The sequence below is a fragment of the Jaculus jaculus genome, chromosome 10 (assembly GCF_020740685.1).
Source record: "Jaculus jaculus isolate mJacJac1 chromosome 10, mJacJac1.mat.Y.cur, whole genome shotgun sequence".
Classification (NCBI taxonomy): Eukaryota; Metazoa; Chordata; class Mammalia; order Rodentia; family Dipodidae; genus Jaculus; species Jaculus jaculus.
Window position 1 is genome coordinate 65,095,680 of NC_059111.1, and position 24,762 is coordinate 65,120,441.

The following is a 24,762-nucleotide window of genomic DNA, read 5'->3' on the forward strand; positions in this document are numbered from 1 at the left end:
TGGTGAATAAAAATCCTAGGCTTGGTTAAGTGGAAAGCAGGTGGGAGGATGGACAATCTAGTGTGGGGCATAGCACTCTTAGGTGTTAAAGTACTATGGGATTTAAGAGACCTTCAAGGTGGTTCCTTCTTCATGTCAACAAATCAAACACTGGAGGTGAGACACAGTGGTTTTGCTAATAGACTCAGCATCCAAGACTGTGGACTCAGAAACCCAAACCTGGTTGTCATATCATATTTTTTCCACCATTTCAATCAAAAAAATTTTGATTCTTTAATTTTTATAGCAAGTAAAAATATCCCATGTCATACACAAAAGCCAGATGCTAATGATGGTACCATCATGGCTGTATACATACTATATACATAACTAATATAAAAAAGATTTTTAAAAAGTCAGATGCCAAAGATACTTGTGAATAGTTTTCTAGGAATAAAACTTTGTACAGTGTGAATGCTTGCATAAAATTAGAAACCAGAACTGCATTCCCACACAGTGTTTGTCTTTCAGGAAAAAGCAAATATATTTTGTTGTTTTGTGATCTAATTTAGTGCTGTTTAATACTATAAGGATTGGATTAAAAAGTAACAGATTTACAATTATTATTTTCCAACAAAGTAAAACATAATTGCAGTTGCATTTTAGCCTCTGGCATCTCCCATCTCTCCATGCCATTACACTCTGATTGATGTGATAGTTTGCTTGTCCTTGACACTGTACATAATGGTTTTCCCTTGGAGATCTTTGCTGCTTTGCATGCAGTTTTGGGTGAAATAGAGGTGAGAACTGAGAAGGAGTGGCTATTCATTCTCATGCAAAGCCAGAAGCAGCATTATGTGATTGAGTTTCCCTCACATGTCAGCTGTTACTGTGGTGTTAAAGCACTTACTACCCTTTACTAACAACCAGTTTCCTTTTACACTGACATCCTAATATCCAACTTGAATTTCATAGAATTACTATGAAATAGGATGGGATATAGGAAATCTGGCTCCAAATTATGCTGTCTGCTTCATCTTCTTCATTTTCTACTTTTTTGAGAAATGACAGGACAACCAGACTGATTAAAGCTGGCTACCTTTTCTGCTGCTATACCAAACAGTTTGCCACATAGAGATTTCACTTCTTCCCTAGGAAGCAGAGCCCTGGAAAACTAGGGGTGGAAGGTGGTACTGTAGGTGTTTCTAGGCCTTTATTTGGCTTTGGAATTAAAGCCACAAAAAGTCTCAACTTTCCTCTTTTCTAAGCTGGCACGGTGGTAGAGGCCAGCATCTCAGTGTCCTACACTCTCCAGTGAGGGCTGGGTTTGGGATGCCGTAGGCTACATCACTTTGAAGGTCTATGCTGGTTCTAAGTCTTTTCTCTTCAGCTTATCATTCCTAAAACATAAAAATTACAGAAAACAGAAAATAACACTTTACTCTGGCCTGATTTGTTCTGAGCAGCCAGCACTGACAGACAGAAGGTGTTAAGTCAGGTGCTTACACACTGAGGGTTTTGCATTCCAAGTGGCTCTGCACTTCTCAAAATGGCTTTAATGAGGCCTCTATGAGCTGTTTCCTAGTCTATAAAATGGAGAAAAGAGTGGTACCTTCCTCATGGACTTGTCATGGATTCCCATAGATGCTAGAAGGGAGTAACTGGATGCTAGAGAGCAGTGACTGATACAGAGAATTGGGTCAGTGAGTAGATTAGTTACTTTTCTCATAGTTCTGACAGAACACCTGATAAAAGCAACTTAATGGGGACAAAAGCAACTTAAGGGTTTATTTTTGGCTCAGAGATTGAGGGTACAGTCTATTGTGTTGGGGAAGGCATGGGAGCCAGAGCAAATCTAGCTGTGGTCCAATGGCTAGCATGAGACAGCTGATCAAAGTGCACACAAGAAGGAATCTGAGAGATGAATAAACGATGGCGCTTCATTCACCTTCTCCTTTCATTCAGTCCAGGACCCCATCTCATGGATGGTATCCCCAGTACACACTGTGAGACCTACATCAGTTAAGCCTTTATGAAACACCTTCTCAGACATGCCTTGCGGCATGCTTTCCTGGTGATTCTATGTCTTGTCAAGTTGGCAGTGAACATTATATCACAGTGAGAAATGGCTGTACTTCTGACAACAATGTCTAAAGTAGGTGAAGAGATGCTGTAGATGTACAGATTGTACATATGGGAACTTTTATAATCCAAAAACCTTCATTTTGTGAAATTATAGCATTCTCTACCTGAAAGAAATAGATGGTGTAGGAGGAGAAAAATAATGAGACAACAAAATAGAAGGACTACTTTGAAAATGAAGGCGGTTCAGTGGAAGGAGGGCAGGGTAGGGGAGACAAAAGAGGGTGAAGGGAGGGGATTATAATCAGACTACAGTATGTTTATGGATGTAAAATTCTCAATAACAAAAAATATGTAAGTGGTGTATTTTTATCTTTTTCAAATGAAAAAATAAGAGGAGAGGCTTAGAAGTCACTCCCTTTTATTTATAATATTTCTAAGAAGAACTCTGTTGGGCAGGGTATGTGGCTCAGTGTTTGCCTAACATGCATGAAGTCCTGGATTTGATCCTGAGCGTTGCATAAATCTGACTTGGTTACCCAAGCCTGTGATACCAGCACATAGGAGGTGGAGGCAGGAAGATCAGAAATATAAGATCATCTTCAGCTATACAGTGAATGAGAAGTTAGCCTGGGATACATGAGACCCTGATGTCTTTGTTTTTTAATTTTTTTAAGGATCCTGTATTCCAACAATGTATCTAACTCAGAGATCCAGGGTAGTTCTTCTCCAATTTACAAGGACCACCATGGTCAGGGAAGGTGTAGCAGTATTCTCATTTCTTACTTGCTTCCCCTAAAACCCACATTCTAGACAAATTCATCTCCAGCTTTACTATTACCTAAAATGCTTGGGATCAAAAGTGTTTCTGCTTTTGGATTATTTCTTTCCAATTTGTGAATCTTTGCAGATACACAATGTAATATGCTGTGGGTAAGACCCAAGTTTAAACCTGAAATTCAGTTATTTTTCATATATATTTTATACGTATATAGCTTAAAGCCAATATTATATAATATCTTTGTGCATGAAGCAAAATTTCCTGGCATGGAATTCTACATTGTGGCATCTTGTGGCATTCAAAAACTCTGAGATATTGGAGCATTTGGATCTCAGACTGATGCTCGTTCTGTGCTTGTCTTACCCTCTATGGACCATATGTTCCCTTGATACCAAGTTTGTAGAATTCTTTCCCCTTTGCTCTCACCGTTCTTCTATTTCTCCCTTCTGTCCTTTACCTGGATGAATGGCTTTCAGTCCCATCTCAAGTGTCACTCCAGAGAGCTGCTGCATCCACCTCTGAGCCATCACTGTGTTAGATGTGCACACAGTCCTTGACATTATCAAACCAGTTAGCACCACCTTTATCGTTGCCTCTTTCCAAGTTGTTTAAGGCAGGGCTACTTGTTGGTTTTGTTTTAGTTTAATTTTAGATTACTGAATCACTGTCTAGCATATATTTCACCACATAGTAGCCATGCAACAAAAGAATGTAGACAGAATGAAGAAACCTATAAAGTAGTTCAGGCCAGCACTGTAGCTGCTGTTTCCAGACATTGTTTCCAAGAATCTAGAATTCCACTCTAAATATTTCCTTGGAAACATCTGGCTTGGAGTTTATGCAATGCTCCACTCAATTGCTACAGCACAGACTAGAGTTCAAGATGTTCTAGTCTTTGTGGTTTTTGTACATAATCACCTTCAGAATTGAAGAAACGACCTTCAGAATTGATATTTGACTTTTGTAGACTGTCTTTATGATTATATTTTAAATGAAACAAATAGGTTTGGAATTAAAAAGAAACAGCATGCTCTTTGATGCTAAAGGAGGTGACTTCTTTTCCATGACTGTGGAAAGTAAAGTGAATTAGGACCACCCAGCTGGATTATCTCTACAGAACTCAGAAAACCATGTCCATGTGTAAAATTGCTTCTCTACCTCTTTGGGTGTAAGTTGCCTTTTCAGCTGTGGTATTATGGCTGAAATCTGATTTTAAGATAAATATAGTGGGCACTATTTAAGACACAGACCTAATTTCATGAAAAATTGGTTTTAATGTGATGAGGTGAGCTTAATGGGGGCCACCCTGAAGTTTAGTTCTGTCCTTGGCCTTAAACTGAGTTGCTACAGCGTGGGATTGGTTGGGATTTCCTGCCTATCCTTATTTGTTCTAGTGAGCATAAGACTATCTTTGAAAACTGACTGACAATTTTCAGCTGGCAAATTTTCTGTTTTTGACCATTCTCTGGGTCTCAGCTATGATTGTCATTTACAAATAAAAGTATCACTTTCTGAAAAAACATGAGGATTTTTAATCATATTGCTGAGTCAGTCCACCGTGAGTTATTGAAACATGTGAGGATTCTACAGTGCTTACATAGGAAAAATCAGAAGGTTCAGCAGTGGGATGCTGGCCTCATTTTCTTGGATAAAATAACACTTTGTTTTGTTTAAGGTACGAACTGGTATCTTTGTCTCCAGTAAACTTCACAGTCAACTTTGAGTGTTGGCTTTTCTAACCTTCTATGATGTCTACGTGGACATTTATCCTTTTTAAATGTAGGCCATCATGTTGATTGCTTCCTTAAGAATTAAAGAGAAGGTACATCAATGCCCGTACTGTAAAAGTGGAATTTTAGAGGTGTGATTAATGGGTACTGTTTTGGCACAATGTATATTCTACATGTTGACATGTAATTTACCCTCTGGTATATTTCTTGAATGCTTACTCGTTAAAATTGGAGTAAATCTCAAAAATAAAAACCAGATTTGTGCCTTTCTGCACAGGATAAACATGAGACAAGGTTTTATGTAATTTGACCAAGCTCATTCAAAAGGAAGGATTAGCCAGATCTTTTCCATTTATCACTCAAAGTTATTCTCATTTCTATAGATATTGTTCCCCTTCACTAAAATTTTGAAAGAATTTATATGTGTTGTTGGCATATATAAATGGTTTTGTTGTGAGCTCTGAATCTCTTGATGTCTAGATATCTTGGTGGTATATCAAGGGTTCCTGAATGGAGTCTGCCTGGTAGAAATTGACCTAAATGATATATGCAGATTTGCCTCTGTTGTATACATAAAGCTTGGGATCTTTAGTCGTTCCAATGTAGTACTTGGGAAAGACTATGGAATGTCTTCACTGGCAGGGGTGAAACTGTCCCTTCAGATTTGGGGTGATATGAAGGGGCTGGAATCCTTTAGGACTCTTTTTAGCTCCAAAATGATATTTTTTTTTTCTGTCATGATGGATACACTGAAAAAATACAAATGCATTCTAAACCCATGGTGGTCAAGAACAGTTTCACTGAACCAGAGCTATTGGGTTATAGGTTATTATTGTCCAGGGGCACATTAAGAATCTCATGAACACTTTCTGCTTCCCATGCCTGACAGAGATAATGTATCTAATTGGTGCCCAATCTGCCCCTAGAGAAAAATAATGTCTCATAACTAACTGAATACTTGGCTTTTGACAAGTTTTAGGTAGGCTTCGTTTCTGTGAGCTCACAAAGTTTCCTTGGGAGGTAGTTATACATCCATATGTTTCTATTGCAGATGTGGGCAGAACCCTCAGCCTATATCATAACTGTGTTAAGAAGGAGCAAAGACCTGGGATTTGAAATCTGTCCCCCAGATACCTACATTTAAACTTGTCACTATTCTGTAAAATTACTAACTAGGGCTGAGAACTGATTTGAGATGGTACATATATGTTGTGTTTTTAGATGCAATTTGTGAAAGGAACTGCTATGCCATTTTTTGCATTATATGTTTCCTATGAGTAATTTTCTCCTGTGATTTAGTATGTGTGCTGAAATTACATGAAAGTCAAAATCAGGTATCAAGACTTACTGTATTGTAAGCCTGTATTTACTTGATACAGACTTTAGCCCATTTTAAATAATTATACTACCAATACTAATAGCATATTTTATAGTTACTGATTGTCATAAATAACCCTAGTTTTCAGCCAGATCCCAACAATTCTCATTTATAGGACCCAAAACAAGACATGGATATTATGAACACATACTCACCAAGAACTGATGTCCCCAAAGGTGAACATGGTCTAAAAAGAAAATCCAGACAAGATTCTTTGTGAAAATCTCATAGCTCCAATGAGAAATACTTTGTCTTGATAGTTTCTTCCAAATCCTACTGAAAGAAACTTCTATACCATGTATAGAGGTAGGAAAAGGCTTTCCACCAAAAGAGAAAGCCCCTGGTCAGTCATGACTAAGTGGAGCAGTTAGTGGTTTTCATCCTTCCTACATATGATTGCATGTATTCAGAGCTTTTGCCTGCTGTCCACTGCCAGGCATTTTCCATTTCAGCAAGGAAGAGCTCACATGCAGCTAGAGTGTTAACTGCTCTTACTGGCATCTGCTCTTGTAGGCAGATATGCAGCAGAAGAAAGAACCAGTTCAAGATGACTCTGATCTGGATCGCAAGCGACGAGAGACAGAAGCTTTGTTGCAAAGCATTGGGATCTCACCGGAGCCCCCTCTAGGTACTCAACGTGTGCTTCTCCTCAAATGCAGTGTGTGGGGGATGTACCATGTCCAGCGTTGCTATTCTTTTAACTTATTAGCTTGGTTTATCTTTATTTTTAAGAAATGCTACAGCTTGGGGCTCTAGTTGCATGCTTCTTTTTTGGAACTGAGAGGGCTGGAAGGAGATGGGAAGAAAGCTTGTGGAATCCTTATCAATTTGACTGATTATGTGATCAGAGATTTCCATTGTGTCACTAGTAGATTACTTTATACTTTTTATGTGAGTTACCATTTGGTATATATAAGAAATCTTAGAATTAAAAAAAATGCATTGTTATTTCCTATCTCTCTTTGCCTATATCAATACCACAAGTCTGGATATATATTCCACGGTTACCACAAGTATAGAATGATTCCATGATGGAAAAGAATGTGCAGTGGGAAATTTTTAGGAACCCTGAAAATGGTGGCAAATTACCAGCTGATCCACAAGTTTTTGACTCTGTTGTACATCATGATTCCATTGTGATCTGGCATTCTCACTACAACACCACCCATCCTCCAACTCGTTCATTCCTGGTTGATTATTCATGACCTTTTATCATTAAGGTTTGGGTATGAGTTATTTATTTTGCATGTGCTTATTCTACCACTTGCCTATGCATCTTTCATGTTTTATTTTACTTTTATTCCCTTACTTTTCATACATTTAGAAGTAGCCCTAGGGTGTCTATAAAACTACATTACAATCCATATACTAAAAAAATTCTAATGGTTTATTTTTTATTCCATTCTTAGATTATACATTAAAATAACATTTTACTTATTCCTGTATCTACTTAAAGTAAGGGGAAAAGTCCGCTTAAAATATAAAAGAAAAAGAATAAATAAACTTGTAAGTTATTAAGTATTGCTAGATATAATGTGCAAAATAAAACTAATATGCTACTAAGAAACATTTTATTCCATCTTAATTTATAGCAGATAAAATCATATGTCTAATAATGATATAATATACCCTAGTAAGGTTGGATTATTTTAATTTTTATGTTATGTAAGATATGACCTATAGGTGGGTCTTCTTTGAGAAGCTGGAAGGCTTCTTTGTACATATTTTGTGTGTAATATAAATTGGACACTTTGCAATTATTTATATTTATGCCTCACAATAATATTTGAAATTAGGTTGCTATGTCAACACTGGTTAAACACAGTAGCAGACTATCGTGTTATCCTGTACTCTATATAAAGCTGGTTAAAAAAAAAAAAGCTGGTTATAAAACAAAAACATTGAGTTATACTCCATCTATAACTCAGATCTCAGCCATCCAATGGACCCAGGCAAGAATGGGTGCCATTTCCATTTGGTGTCCATCTCTCCAACTTGCCCTCTGACTCCATGTGGAGGGTAATCAGGGAATGACTTTAACAGCCATATGGAATTTCCCTGCCACTTGACAGTTCTGCCATTGTGTTACAGGATTTGGACAAAACAGTTAAGCCCTTTACCCTATTAAATAAATAAAAGGAAATTGCACATGATTGAAACCAAATGGGAATCTACACTCATACACTGAACTTTGTTTCTGCCACATGGCTTCCTTACAAAGCATGTGTGGCATTAAGAGCCCCTTGAATGGTCTGGCCTGGAGCCATCTTGGCTGTGTGGTATGACTTCTGTCTGAAGGACATTTGGCCTGGATCTGCGGGGAAAGAGTGGGAAAATACATTTGAATTTCATTTGGTTTTTCCACCTCCCCCTCCTGCTGACCTGGGTCTTTGAACTTGTTTCTCCTGCCTTCAGAACAGCAGTTTACTTCTCTGTGTGTCTGTCAGGGTGTATAAGGGCTGCCAGACACAGAGGCAAGCAAGTCCCAAACAACAGTCAGAAGTAGAATGGGATGAAACCATTAATTAAATGTAAAAATAAAGCAGTCTGACATTTCCCTTTGTTTTGAAAGAGATTTTTAAATTATCAGGTTCAACATTTACCCTTCTTTGTCACTTCTTCTCATGGCAAAGTAGTTTACATGCTATGGATGGTATATTTTCATCCAAATGCTTACAGAAAACATTTTTTTTTTCTCTTCCCTTGGCTATTTAAAGTCACTCAGGATCATGTATTTCAAAATCTCTGAAGTTTTATAGACACCCCATTTTATATTTTTAATAGGTCTATACTGACAAAATAAAGTGAAGAATTAGAATTATCTGGATAGTTCAAACTAGAGAAACACTTGACTTGAGTTATCTGGATAGCTATTTTGGTTCTCCATCTTATTTCGTTAGGTGGACATGGCCCTAGAATCCCTAATTAATTCTATCTAAATTCATTTCAAATTTTAATTTCCAGACTATGAAAAATTCACTTTACTTTCTTCCTTTTCTTTCCTTTCCTTTCTTTTCTTTCTTTCTTTCTTTCTTTTTTTTCTTTTTTTTCTTATCCCATCTCGACCTGGCCACACAACCACTTTAATTTGAGCCCATTTGTTTGGATTTGTCTGACACTGCTCTTCCCCAGTGCAGCCGCTGCGTTTTTTAACATGGGATACCTGTTATTTTCATTATTTAGTCCCAACCCCTATGTCTCCCTCCTCGAAATCAGTGAGCACTCCCAGTGAAGCTGGAAGCCAAGACTCGGGCGATCTGGGGCCACTAACAAGGTAAGAATTGTCCTTTTAAAAGGCCATAGTGGGAAGTCAATCATACAAAAAAATCCTGTGAAAGTCCTGTCAACGGTGCACACATCCACATGTATTCCATCATCTTGTGTTGAAATTCATGCTATCTTGAGACTTTTAGTGACATGGCAGTGATTTTGCACACTAGAAATGATACATGTTGTCCTTCCTTGAATCCCTCATTGAGGATCATGTGTGTCTTGCTTAACAAGCATGAAATTAACTACTAGCTTAGGCCTAAAAGAAGCAGAGAAGGACCAAATATATACTGGATACATATCCAGCTCTTTTCATTGTTCAACTTTGGTTTATGACCCATGATTAATTTATTAAGTTTCTAATTTATTTGTTCATAAGTTGACTCCTTTAAGAACACTCTTTCCCCAAAGTGGTATTGTTATTATGGTTATTAATCAGAGTTGCTGCTGCTTAGCAAGTCACTTGCCAAATTTTATCATACTATGTGTACTCATAGATCATGTCACATCTGGGAGCAGATATGGACTTGTTCAGATTTGCCCCCTGGAAGGATATCTGGAAGGTAAATGGGTGAAAAAAGGAAAGATTCATGTCATGGATGGACCCACAGAAACGTTCCCTTAATCTAATTGTCTTCTCCAGGATTTCTGCACAGAGGCAAACACAGGACAGTACATACACTGGTGAGGGGAGGAAACCGATAGTAGCTGGTTAGCGAACACCCTGGTTTTCAAGAGGCAGATAGTCTCCTCAAAGTACATTGAGCTCACATGGCAGCATGGACCCAATTTGCCCACACCTTCCAGATTTTTCACAAGAAATTCAGTTATGTAATGATCGCTTAAGTGTTAAACATTAGTGACTATTGTTAAAAGCAGTGGTACACCTATAGCCTGTAGGCTGGCAACTTGTTACTCCTAGCTTTGATTCTTAGCATTTGGAAAAGCAATCATGAAATACTACAATCAAGCTTCAAATACTAGTAGTCACCATCTGTAGCACTGCATTTGCATCAGCCTTTTGGGTGTCTATGTGCCCATCAACCTTTCTCTTCCTAAGTACACTCTGGCCACCACATGCATTGACGGAGAAAGATACAAAATTTTGCATTTTAATTTTTCCACCTGATGCATTATCATAAGCATTTTCTTCTTAATTTACAGTATTCACATAGAAATTGAGGCAGTGTTGTTGGCAGACTGTGGATGCATGGGATGTGGTGGACATACCTGTTATTCAAGCACTTGAGAGGCTGAAGCAAGAGTATCATAAGTTAGCGGCTAGGCTGAGCTACATGATGAGACTGTCTTAAAACAAACACATAGGTGGTGGACATGAGTTGAATCTAGTACTGCTCTGAGTGGTAGGCATCTTTTTACCACCAGAAAGAAAATTGTAAAACTAGAATCATCTCAATCATATCTACCTGATGGTGTGCTTCAGACATGAGTATGTTGTTTTGATAACAACTCTGGAAAGCAGTGGACACTGCTTTCAATTCTCAACAAATAGAAGTTGAGATTTTTGTGAAAGGTGGTTTATTCTAGTGAATTGCCTTTTTGCTTTGGAGCAGCTTACTTCTATCATCTTCCACTTTGAACACTTTGAAAGGGCTTTGAAAGGGGAAGGTACTAATGACACTGTTGTATAAGATCTACCATTTGCTCAACAGCTGGAACAGTATGATGACATTCCTTAGAAGTTCCTTGGCTCTTCATTAATATATTTGGCTTTCTGTGCAATGATGCTGAAGTGGTCCACTGCCCAGCTCCAAGGGGGGCATGCAGTTGGGGACATTAAATTTTATTTCAGCTTCACAGTTGGTGAGCCCTTTTGAAAACTTTCCACAGAAAGCTGACCTCTGCTATTAGCACACAGGGCACAGAAGCAACTACTTTTCAGAAGACAACACTCTTCACATCTTTCACCTTCTCAAATGGTTGTTTAAGCAACTTAACAAATCACTCTGGAGGAAGGGCAGTTTATTCCCACCCCACCCAAACTTGAGTGAGCTTCACTTCTTCATTGGAAAGTTTTGGCAAGAATGAGTTTACTAGAAGCTCATGAATATAAATCACTGCTAAATGCAGGTTTCATATAGATGTGAGAAAATTGGTACTAAAAAAATGACAACCTTCAGAAAAATGGAGCACAAAATTTGGTTGAAGTAAGTGAACTAGGAATAACATAGTAACCTTTTTTGAACGTGGGAAAATGCCACACAAATTTGTTTTTGCTTTAATAAAATAGATATTAACATAGACTTGTAGGGGAATATATTTTGTTATTTGAAATTTCATTTGAAATACATTTTTATGTGGAAGCACCATCTTTGAAAACAGCTATTACTAACCTTAACACTTAAAAAAACCCAGACTACCAAAAGAGCTGAGAAGTTAATTCTACTCATATACGCACCTGACCTCTTTCAGAAAATAATTTAGAAATCTGGTTAACACATTCACTCACAAATAAAGGTACACGTAATCGGTTTATACATCCTCTCATAGCTAAAGGTATACATGAATTCTGGTATTCAATTTGCCAGAATATCAAACCGAAATTAAATATTTCTTTAGAAAGCCAAAATCGGCAAAGATTTCTTAAAATCCTTGAAAGTAGTAATCTGAAAATTGGCATATTTGATGTCTCTTATCATGTTATAATAGTATTCTATCAAAAATCAATGGAAAACGCATAATAATTCTCTTCACGGGTTTTAAAGGCAATAAGTGTTACAATTAGAATTATACAATAATTTTTAATTCTTCTGTTATTACTTTAATATTTTTAAATGAAAAGTGTCATTATTTTTGTAGTTTCACTATTGCTTTTACACTGCACTTCTCCTTTATAACTACCTTAAAGTATCTTCTCTTAATCAGTTTTGGTAGAATCTATTAACCATTTCTCAATTATTGTGGGCAAAGAGCAAGCTCTTAGAACTTAAAAAATGCATTATACTAGTAAAACTTTTGAAAGGCTAGTTTTACTTATAAACATATTTTATAAAACTTTTATGTATACAATTAGAATCCAACATGATCACTGAGAGTTTGAAGGCACCTTAGACTACATAGTGAATTCCAGATCAGCCTGAACTAGAGTGAGACCCTACCTTGAAAAAAAAAAAAGGAATCCTAGTTTACCATGGCATAACTAATTAATATAGACACAAAAGTGCAAGAGTATTTTAATAATGGAAATATGTTACCATAGTCTAGTACACATTAAAATGTCAAAGAGGGAATCATAAGAATTGTAATATATGATGACAATTGAAGAATTTATACATATATTTCTATGTTCTAAAACCTAGCAGTTCTCTCAATACAATAAAGACTATTAATCTGTAACCAATAGTCTATATTCTCTACATACAATTGCAAAGAAAGGATACACTATAGACCTTGCTGAAGAATGGCTTTTGTTGACTTGAATACATCATTTCCCTGAGAGAATAATGAATTCCTTGAAAATACAGACTACTATTTAAGATTGTATCCATGTAGTAAGAATTTGAAAAATGTATGTAGAATGACTGATATAGAAGAGCTTATCAAGGCACAGAGAAAATTAGTCATTTTCTCAAGTTCACATAGAACATAGTTGTAGAAATCCTGGCCTTAACCTAGACCAATTTACTTGAGTTTCCATAATCTATACCTCTATCCCTCATTATCCTGAGCAATTGGCATAAATGCCCCAGATGACACATGTTGCATTCTGTCCCAAACCTGATTCATAAACTTGTTGAAATGTTTTAACAGATAAAGATCTCACAATATGATAAAATATTATGCAATCTTCTGTTATAATAATAATCTTATGTTCTCTAAGATGTTGAAATCCCATGGCATGCCAACAAAATAGAAGTAGATATTGCTGATGTTTGGCTTTCATAATTAGCATTCAGGTTGTTGATAATATTTATTAATTTATTACATTGTTTGATAATTAATGGTGCATTTTATTCCCACTCAACAGTTTAGTTTTAATAACCTGATTACTGTATAACTAGTGCTTATTCACTTTATACAATTAGAAAATAGAAATGAATCAATATAATTACACAGAAACCTTGATCTGTAACACCACACATTATCACCACACGGTGATACATTCTTTCATATAACATGTATTTCATCATATCTATGATCAGCAGCATCTGGCTGTGAAAGCAGCTTCATCTGCTTTCCTAATCAAGTGTCTTTATTTTTATATTTCAATATATCTTCGTGTACATTAGTATCAATATCATGTTCACATTGCCTCAAATTGACTGCAACATAATTCCATGGTTCTTACCATTGACCTTGTTCTCCTAATTATCAATTTTTGTTAGCTCAAACCCGTTATATATAACAATTCCATAAGAAAGTGAGGACCCTCCCCATGGAACCCTAAATGCAGCTGAATGAAAAATATATAACAAAAAGTTGACAGGCTGCTACTAGCTCTTTGGCCTTCTTGCAGACTGAAGGCATTGATTCAAAGATACTTAAAAATCTTTTCCTTTGAAAAGTAAAACTAAGATTTACAATGTGGAGTTTTCTTTTTATGTAGCAATTAACTGATTAGTTCAACATTTCTTATTTCTTATCATACTATCTTCAGGCAGAATGTACTAAATGTTCTCATGTGGTGGTCCTGATAAAGCAGGCATCTGTTTTAGCAAGGGAGTGCTGTGCCTCCCTCAAGAGAAACCACTTGCTTGGCACCAGCAGATCTCTGTGTACAACTCAGAAGAACATATCCTTCTACTGTTGCAAATCCTGCATTTCATTTTGAGTCTAGCTCAGATGGACTTCCTAGTGGCTTGTGGAGCCTGATTAGAGCCTGGGAAGATTCTTACACAGAAAATTAAGAAAATGAGGCATTTTTAAAAAATTTAATTTTAAGTATGTATTTCAGTGCTCCAGTTTAATTTCTAACAGCAGAAAATCTTTAGCAACATAATTGTCAGTCCTAAATAAGGAAATAATTGGGGCTGGGAAGTAAAACATTAACTCATTATTTAAATATCACCCTTAGTTGACATCATTTAAATAAATGTGACAGATTGAGTGGTATGATGGATTTTAAAATGTTCTTAATTATTTAGCATTTTGCTTTTGGAATGCCATTTAAAAAATTTAGTATCTGAGGATGAAACTGACTAGATTTTTTTTTTTTTTTGGCTTGGCACTGTGTGCACATTAGACCAAACTGTCTTCCTTGTCTGATTAGTAGCTAATGGTTTAGTTGACAGTGAAGACATGTGGAACATGAGTTCAGATAAATTGTGGGGCTATGAGAACTCTGTATCATGCCCTTGACCCATTTATCTGTCTAAGAAAGAATGAACATGGAAAGTTGGGTTCTAGTACAGGTGCCTCAGGGATTGACTAGAGTACTAACCTCTTTTGACAGAAAAGGTGGCTGGAATTCTTCCAACTAGCACAAAACATGATCATGAAAACATGATCAGCATTTTAAAAGATAGGTTTCCTTCTCCAGTGTATAGGTGATTCTGAAATATCCTCAGAGTATGTGGTAACATCACAGCACACAGGTTGAATTCTGTCTAAGCTTGGTGGCTATTAAGGAAGTTAGGCAGATATGCCATACCTTATCCTTTTATTTTTAATGAAGAAGATAAAGCTATTTATTTTGAAATAAATTTACTATCATACTTTCCACCTATGTAAAGGAAAAGGCAGATAAAAATCTTTAATTGGTTCATTCATTCATTCCTTGATCCATTCAATAAATAATTGAGAATTTATGTTCTTTAAGATATTATGCCACATTTTCAGGAAACATAAAAATAGAGAATTATTCTTACTTGTAGACAGCTTACATCTATTTTGTAGACAGACTGAATTTGAAATCATCTCAGTACATGTTTCTATGTAGTTATTGCTCTCAAGTATGTGTACTTACAGGGATAAGCAATGATGTCATAGACCATTATTCCCAACACCCCTATAATTTAATATATTGATGTAACACAAGTCATATTCATTAATTACTACCCTCCATAGTACTTGGTAAGTGTTTATTAATAATGTCTGTGTGGGAGAGAGAGAGATTGAAAAAGATAGAAAGAGAAAGGATATAACTAAAGACAAGGAGACAAGGCAGTCAATCTTTGGGGTCCAGACACAAATAAGCATGATACTGGACAAGTTGCTTGAAGGTGGACATTGTTACAGGTACTAAGGGACAAGGTGAAGATTTTCTGTCAGAACACAAAGGCCAATCTCCCATTGATGGGCTTACAGCGAAGGAGGAGTGGGAGTAGAATATTTGGCTGGCTGATGAGACCCTGGTCATTGGAGAGTGTTTATACTCCTGCCAAATATCTTCAGTCCTGCTGTTGTTGAAAGCCTTATATTACTGACCTCAAGGTGATGGTAGATTGTCAAAGTAAAACATGGAATCAGAGGCCAAGGTACTTCTCTAATATGTGTCCAATAGAAAAATGAATTGCCTCTGAATGGTGTTACCGAGGACCTTTGTATTTGGAGAAGAAATTGGGCCTTAAAAAATGCACATGAGCCAGGCTCAGTGGGTCATGCCTTTATTCCCCACACTCAGGAGGCAGAGGTAGGAGGATTGCTGTGAGTTCAAAGCCACCCTGAGACTACATACTGAATTCCAGGTCAGCCTGGGCCAGAGTGAGACACTACCTCGAAAAAAAAAAAAAATTAAAAAAAGAATGCACATGTTGTGCTGGAGAGATGTCTTAGTGGTTAAGTGCTTGCCTGTGAAGCCTAAGGATCCTGGTTTGAGGCTCAGTTCCTCAGTACCCATGTAAGCCAGATGCACAAAGTGGCACATGCATCTGTAGTTCATTTGCCGTGGCTGGAGGCCCTGATGCACCCATTCTCTCTCTCTGTGTGTCGCTCTCAAATAAGTAAATAAAAATAAACAAAAAAAGAATGCATGTATTTTGGAAATTTCAAGAAAGGAGGATGGCATTTAGAGAGATGAGACATCAACAGCGTATGAAACAGAAGACAAATTGATCATATTCTAAGAGACTATCCAACCATTGAGATAATTTAGATCACTGGCTCCCACACATTACACCTATTCACTGAAGTCAGGGGGAAATTATTAAAGACATAGTTACCATGGCCACAGATCTGGAATAAGGTCCTAAATTTTGCCTTTTTATGACACTTTTAATTTCCACTAGTTTGGGAAAGTGTTGGTCTAATGAAGAGGGCTGAGGAGATGACAAAAGGAATAAAAGATGTGCCAACTGGCATGTCTAGCAGGCATTTGAAAAAGTGAGAGCTGGAATTCAATGGTGATGAGATAGGGGGTATGTTTTTCAGATGATATTCAGACATCTATACCATGACCTAGTGTTAGTACAGAAGTGAGGAGAGAAGGCACAACCCTGGTGACAGAATGCCAGTCCTTATGGATAGAAAAGTATGGGGCTTGCCAAAATTATAGAGAAAAAGGGAGAGAAACTAGCTTTCCAAGGACAAGGAGACTAAAAGAAAGAATGTGTTATGAGGAGCAAATAATGACCAGAGTTAAACAGTCCAAGATGATGAATAATAAAGCTTGAACCTGGACTTTGATGACAGGAAAATTGCAATATAATCCTCATCATTATCATGACCATCATCTTCATCCTAATTACCATTGTCGTCAAGACCACCATCATTGTCACTATCATGACCACTATCACCATCATCATTAACATGACCTTCCTTGTCACTGTCATGACAACTATCATCATCATTATTATGACCTTCATCATCACCATCATCATCATGATCATGCTTTGCTGATCTTCTTTTACTTACAGCTTTTCCTGGGATTAAAAACTTTCCAGAAGTAATTCAATTATGGTGCTTCTTACACATTAGCATACTCCTTCAAAAATCCCCACTAATTTAAATTCAACTCATCCACTCAGGTCAGGTTTAAATTACAAATGACAGAGCTCGTAGCTACTGTTTTCCAAATACTTATTGCATGTTTTCTTATTAATTAAAGCCAGGAAAAGGTAAAAGTAAAGACAATTTTTCAGAGAAGAAATTTAAAGCTTTGCATGCTGATGTTATAAAAGATGTGAAGAACTGGGCATGGTGGTGCACACCTTTAATCCCAGCATTGAGAGGCAGAGGTAGGAGGATCGTCATGACTTCAAGGCCACCCTGACACTACATAGTGAATTCCAGGTCAGCCTGAGCTAGAGTGAGACCCTACCTCACCCACCCCCCTCCAAAAATGATGTGAAGATACAGGGAATCCACCAATCATTGCTGATAAGAAATGAATAGGAAGAGATGAACTGCTTACAGAGGGGCAGTGTGTGTACATACCCCACATGCCATGTGTTTCACACTTAAGTTGTACTTTCAACAGATATCCAAGGATTATTTTTGTTTTTAAATTTTTAACCTCTCTCTACTAAAGTGAAAGAGAGCAAACAAAATTGGACTGGGGAAGAAGGAGTGTTACAAGAAATTGGAAAATGATAAATTACTAAAAGGTGTAAAGACAAAATTCTGTTAGTTTCTTGCTAAGTCATTGCTAATTTGAAGGTTTTATGTTTTGTCTATTCTATTTTTTAAGGAAATACTGAAAAAAGTAAGTCTATATACTAATAATAAATTGCTCCATGTTAGGCTTTGCAGATCTGAGTGGGTATTCTATCTGGCATGTTTGGAGTCAAATTTAAGTGAGGGATTATTTTTCCACAATGTGTGAGGTTTCTGTACCTAACATTTAAAAACAGAGCTGGTAAATGGGGCCTTAACTGGAATGCCCATAGCTGCCAATCCAAATGTGGAAGTATAGGACCAAAACAATGTCCCTTAGTGCAGAGAAGGTAAAGGATTATTGGACTATTCAACGTGCAAAACAGCAGGACCATTGAGAAAGAGCTCTTCTCTTAGATCCTCAGAGACTTGAGCAAAGAAATTGTCTAAAATGACCAGAATAGCTTGGTGTGTGTGGTGACTCATGCCTTTAATGCCAACACTTGGGATATCGATGTAGAAGCCTCTGTGAGTTCAAGGCCAGCTTGGGGTGATAGAGTGAGTTACAGGTCATCCTGAACAAATGTGAGACTCTACTTCAAAACAGCAACAACAAAAAATTATCGACACAGACAAATGCAACTCATCAAAACAAGCAAAAAGCCAGGATGGCTTTGCCAGACAAGAATACTGGTGGATATCTAATTGGTATCCTTGATTAAAATAAGAATGTACTAATGAGAAAGAGCTGGGATGGTCAGCTTGGAATGCTAGAAAACAGACACCTGGGCAGCAGTGTGTGTGGCCTTACTGGCAGATGAGGGCATGGTGAAGGAGAGCCGGGAAATGCTGTGATATCTAAGCATCCTGCTTCACCTGTGCTAAAGGCAACTTTGCTAGCCATCTGGCTTTTCAGGAAGTTGGCCTTCAAAGAAGGAAGACATCCACCCTTGTATGATTAGTTTACCTTGCAGTTGTTTTCATGATAAATTGGTAATTTGGCATTTCAAGTGTAACAGTCTTAGAGAATAACTCAGCCACTCATGTCCAATAAACAAGGCACTGGCAAAAATGAGTTTATAGCCACATCCTAGTCCATCAATCAAGAAGAAGTTGAGATTTTATCAGAGGACAGATGTCTTGGCTCCCAAAAGACAGAGAAGGCACAGTCCGAAGCCAGGCAGCTGGCACCGAAAGAGTACTCAGTGAAAGGAACATACAGCTTCCAGTGTCCTTACTCTTTTCTATGGCATTCATTGAATTCTCAACTAACATTAATTAAAATTTTAAATTGTGCAAATCCCTGCCCAATGGATGAGAACTGCTTTCTTTTTGGTATATCTTATCAGTATATTATTAGGCACAAGTATTTATGTATCTCATTTCCATTACTTAAATGTCAAATTCTTAAGTTCAGATCCTACTCCCTCCATACACTTGTGGTGCCATATAAATGGCATGTTTTACTTTCTGCTTTATCCTATGAAATGATTTTCCATTGGCAATGCAGTTTATGTGAGAATTCTTTTAATCCTTTGTCATAGTGTTTTATATGTCAGTTTTTATATACTAGATCTTTAACTCATGTTTCTTGATAACCAATGAATGTTCTGATCAAAAACATTCTCTCTTCCCTGCATGAATTCAGTGGGCCACTCTACAAGGGACTAAATCATAAAACTAATTGCCATAGTAAATAAGTGATTTCTACATAGAAAAGAAATTGTATTATTTCTTATATATTTAATTTACATTTATACATCTACCACTTCCTGGAAAGATTTCAAACTGCCCAATAAGCTGTAGACTAAGCCACTATTTTATTTTTAGTGATGGAGTTCCCTGGTAATAATATAGTAGGAAAGCAATTATCTACGCTAATTGGCTAAATGAAATGATCCTAAATGGATAAGAGAAAGCCTGAAAGGGCTTTAACATCATTCTATGTTTAAAAATATCAGAGGAGACCCATAAAGTCTTTAAATCTGCTCCTTTATTTTGTTGGGGACAGAAGGAAACTTGCCCAATAACATAACAGAACAATACCCAGGACCTACACCTCCCGTCCTAAGGCCTACCCCAACCACTGTGAGATGGCCACCTGCCTTGTAGCTCTCTGAGCTTGCTCTGAAGGAATTTGGTGAATATTTATTATACACACCTAAGCCATCCTTGAAACCACAAAACAACAGTTGCCCACTTAACACGTTGACTTTATAGTTGATTTAAAAATAAAGTACATTCTGGATAAATTTGACCTCTTCAAACATAATAACAGAAAACATGAAAATAAAATAAAATTAACACACTTAATAGAGTCCTCAGGCCTTTACTGCTTACCACACAGCTTGTTATTGGCAACCATCACAATTCATTTTGCTCCATGATAGATGTTTGATGGAGTGAGGTTTGGCTGCTAGACTTTTAATTGCATGTATCACCTTTGCTGTTCAGGTCCAAAATGTAAACATCAGACTGCTAACACATGGACTTGTTAAGGTGGTGATTCTGATTGACTCATAGCTTTTACTTCTGAAGGGTACAATGAGTCCAGGTGATCTACTCAATAGGTGACAGAATCACCAGACCACCCTAGAGCTTCTGCTGCATCCTTCAGCACCCAGGAAGGAGTGAAAAATGTCAAGAAAGGTCATCTGTCCTATCTGTGTCCTCAAGGTACCCGGAGGTCCACCACCTGATTTTAACCTTTCCAAGAGCATAGTCAGTCTGTTTCTGTAGCAGACAAAATGCCCTTAAGTGTGATCCCAGAAGTATGTGACCAACAAGTAGGAAATATTTTAATGGATTCCTTTACTTCAGAAGAAATTGGCACCCAGAATAGGAAGGGCTGCTTCTCTTGAGGAGCCGATAAGGTCCCAAGAAGTGGGTTTCAACCTTCATTACACACGAGAATCACCTGGAGTGATTTTGAACACATGGATTCCTACATCCTATCCCAGACATCTTGGTTTCACTGGTCTGGAAGTGGCCTGAGCTTTGTGCCAGACTTAAGCATGACCCAGTTCAGATATGATGGAGAGGAGCATCAGTGAGTTTTCTGTTGGTTAACAACTGAAAAGCCATGGTCTAGCCCCTTTATCCTCTGCAGATCAACCTTGTACATACCACCTGGTATCTTATTAGAAGTACAAACTCTTTCTGGGAATACAGCTCATGAAGAGAGTGCTTGCCTACTGTGCATGAGACCCTAGGTTGAGTCCCCAGTATTGAAAAGAAAAAAAAGCACAAATGCTTGGGTTCCACTCCAGATTTACTGAAGCAGAATTTCTGGAGTTTCTGAATGTGACTCAGCTCACACATTAGTTTGAGACTCAGTGGTCTCCGTCCTGATGTCCTTGATATTCAGAGGGTGGCCCACAGGCTGGCCACATATGCATGCTCTAGACCTCATCCCACATGTATAGTCTCAGGCCACCTTGGCTCTGCCAGATCAGAATCTGTAGTTAGCAATATTCCCATGCACCTGCACGCACATTAACGTTTGAGAGTCACTGAAACTGTGGCCAGTTCATGTCTGTGCACTGCAGCGATCCTGCAGAGCATTCGGGAAAGGAGGCACGAGGACGGCCAGAGCTAGTAAGGACAGCAGTGAGGCGGCACCCTGCCCTCTCGCAGGCAGACAGGACATTAACTCAAAGCAGACTTTGTGGTAGTAATGAGAACAACTACTGGTTATCGAACAGCTGTTATATAGGTAGAATTGCCCTTATAACCTGCAGAATATCAGAAAAAGTTTCATTCATCCACTCATTTGGCAAATATTCTATCACATAAGCATGCATGGCAGGTACAGGTCTAAGTGTATTCCTGTAATCTAGGGTTGTAGCCACTCCGGAAGTTGTGTGGTTTGAGTCAGGAATCAATGCCAGATGTAAATAAACTGATACGTAATAAAACCACAGGAAAAACATGAGTACTGTGAGAAAGGAAAGCAAGATAGAGATGGAGTGAGAAAGAAGTACCTCTTGTGATCAGGTGCTGAAAGAGGGGAGGAGTCTCGGAGGCAGTGACATAGGAGCCAAGACACGAGAGAAGCAAGTGCCCGAGGCTGTAGATCACTAGCAGAGGGCTATCAAGGACACTGAAGTAAAAAGGAAGAGAAGATCAACTAGAGAAGTTTGGAAGAGCCCTGCAAGCAGACAGCAAATACTCCTAGAAGCTAGGGTGCTCCCAGAAAATGAAAGTGAGTAGGGCTTCTCAAACTTTAAGGCCCCTACAAGTCCCCTGACAACCTTGTGAAGCTATAGGATGGAGTCAGTAAGTCTGGAGTGAGACCTGAGTATCTGCATTTCCAACAAACTCCCAAGAGATGCTGAAGTCATTGTCTGTGGGCTGCACTCGGAGTAAAAATGGGTGCTGGGGCTGGGAACCTAAACAGCACGCATGCCCAGTGTCAGTCACCCAGTTGGTAAGTCACCAAGGCCAGGTTTCAATAACACGTGCCTGAAAGCGAAGGCTGGGGTGTCCATCAGTTGCCTCCCAGCTAATCTCGAACCTGCTTCACTGTAACTGATTCTGGGTAGCACACTTAAAGAAGCTGTATGCTGTCCAGTTATTGCAGAAGAGCAAAACCTTTTTATTTCAAAGAAGAAATAACAAGGGAAATTGGATACCCTGAAAATTATTGATAGTCTGTGCTATGTGTTTTGATGTGACCCCCCCCCCCCAAAAAAAAATCCACAAGATGTATTCCTGGAAACTTAGAAACAAATAGCAATGTCCATGGCCATTTTCATATTATTTTTACAGATAAAAAGACATGCCAGGGGTTGGAGAGATGGCTTAGTGGCTAATCGCTTGCCTGTGAAGCCTAAGTACCCCAGTTTAAGGCTCAATTCCCCAGGACCCACGTTAGCCAGATGCACAAGGGGGTGCATGCATCTGGAGTTCGTTTGCAGTGGCTGGAAGCCCTGGAGCGCCCATTCTTTCTCTCTCTCTCTCTCTCTCTCTCTCTCTCTCTCTCTCTCTCTCTCTCTCTCTCTCTTGTCATTCTCCAATAAATAAAAATGAACAAAAAATTTAAAAGAAAAGACATGCCAATAGCCAGAAGTCTCAAAATCAAATGGCACTGTATTGTGTAACTGAGTTGAGGAAGCCATCCACTCCCCAGAGCTTGTAGCCATGCTCCACCCCGAGTTCCCCAGAGGCTCCTGCCCTGTCCCTTTTGCACTGAGCTCTGCGCTGCACACAAGCTGCTGTGGAGCTTCCAGAGGTGGCAGAGCCGTGCACTGTAGCTCACGTGCTCAGATCAGTCAGTCTGTAGCATACACCAAAGCAAAAGGAGGATGGGTTTCAGTGTGTGACATTTGAATAAATGGCTCTGGGCTTTCTTCCATGTAGAAAACAGCCACAAACTCTATTATCAAACAGATGTTCAGAGGCAAGGACAGCTCCTTGCTTTCTTTTGTCTTTGATAATCACTGTGGGTGGGTGGGTGGGGGAGCAAAGTGGGAACGTGTTCTGTGTATGTACTGTATATGCCATTGCCTTGAAGGATGACGTGGTTTGTTTGGTTGCCCTCCCCTTTTGTTAATTCTCTGTTCTTTTTCCTTTGTGCTGCTCGATTAGGACCCTGCAGTGGGACACAGACCCCTCAGTGCTCCAGCTGCAGTCAGACTCAGAACTTGGGTACATGTCTGCTCTTTTGTTACTACTCCTTTGCCCTTTCTTTGCTACCGTTGGGTTGAAATGCTGGAGCTGTTGCTGCTTTTATTCTTCTGCCCTTTTGTTGAACTTCCAGCTCCGTATCTTTCCTTCCTTTTGTTAGTTTATCTTATAAAGCTTTGGAGAAAGTCACTCTTTGTGGAAAACACCACAAAAAGATGGCTTTGGATCGCCCCTTATTAGTTACTCTTATTATGAAACAATACTGCCTTGACACAAAGTTATAAACCCAAACCCGTACCTCTGCTTAAAAGTGGGATCTACAAATTCTACAGTGGGAGATATGTTTGCCTTTATCCTAACCATTTTCCCCTTTTACTAACAAGTTGCTTTAGATTAATTTTGTCTAAGATCAGTATTAAAATGTTGTGTCTTGTTTGTCTAATTTCCTTTTCACCTTTGGAGAATTTACAATAAACTCTTCACTTGAATGAAGTGTCAAATAGATATATTTATGTGAAAGGAAAAACAAATATGCATAACACCTCAATCTCAAGAGAACCTTAACTACTTGATGATGGGTAATGTCTCCTAAAGGTGGTTTCAGATCGAAATTTATTGTGACACGTTGAAACGTAGCTTTGGAGTGGAAGTTATATCCAGGAAGAATGAAGGACATGGGCTTATCTTAAAATACAGTTTCTCATATAAGATTGGAGTTAGTGATGTAATACATGAAGATGGCTCCTGTGATGTACTCTATCCAGCTAATTGCCAAGCACAGAAGAGCTGAATGTGTCCTTTAACTAATGGAAAATTCAGCTGAAACAACCATATCATCCCTAGTGGTTGTATTTACAAGACAGCAATGGAGACATAATGCCAACCTGTGTTTGCCCTTCTTCCCAAGGACATATGACCACATTTACCAACACACCACTGGATAAAATCCACTTCAGCATTTTATAAAACTGTTTTTCTAAATATAAATCAACATATCTCAAAGTGAGCATCTACTCATTATGTATCATGAATTCTAGGTTCTCTAGAACATAAATTAAAAAACCTGGGCATAGTGGTATATGCTTGTAATTCCAGTGCTGGGGAGATGGAGACTGTCGGGGAGTCTGGGACTTGCAGGTCAGCCAGTTTAGTTACTTAGTGTGTCTAAGCCAATGATTGACCCTGTCTTTTTAAAAAAGGTGGGTGGCACCTATAGAAAGACATCTGAGTCTGTCCTTTGGCCTACACACACATATATACATATGCACCAATACATACACAAACATGCATGTATACATGTATATACATCCAATAAATATGGTTCATATAAAGCATAATTAATTTAATTTCTTTCATTACAAAATAACGCTTACATTATGGAAAGCAGAAAAATAATAAATGCATACATGGTAAGTTATAAT

The 24,762-nt window shown here is 38.1% G+C and overlaps 1 protein-coding gene across 6 annotated transcripts in view; it reads left to right on the forward strand.

Annotated features, from left to right (window-relative positions):
* The window catches only part of Dync1i1 (dynein cytoplasmic 1 intermediate chain 1), a 316,826-nt gene that overhangs the window by 31,619 nt on the left and 260,445 nt on the right, over window positions 1-24,762 (forward strand). For 4 of the 6 annotated variants that reach the window (XM_045160369.1, XM_004656201.2, XM_045160367.1 and 1 more), the window contains exons 3-5: window positions 6,464-6,578; window positions 9,134-9,224; window positions 23,303-23,362. In XM_045160369.1, the coding sequence (XP_045016304.1) occupies window positions 6,464-6,578; window positions 9,134-9,224; window positions 23,303-23,362 (266 nt within the window). The remainder of the gene's footprint in view (window positions 1-6,463; window positions 6,579-9,133; window positions 9,225-23,302; window positions 23,363-24,762) is intronic. The other 2 variants (XM_004656204.2, XM_045160368.1) reach the window with 1 other exon arrangement.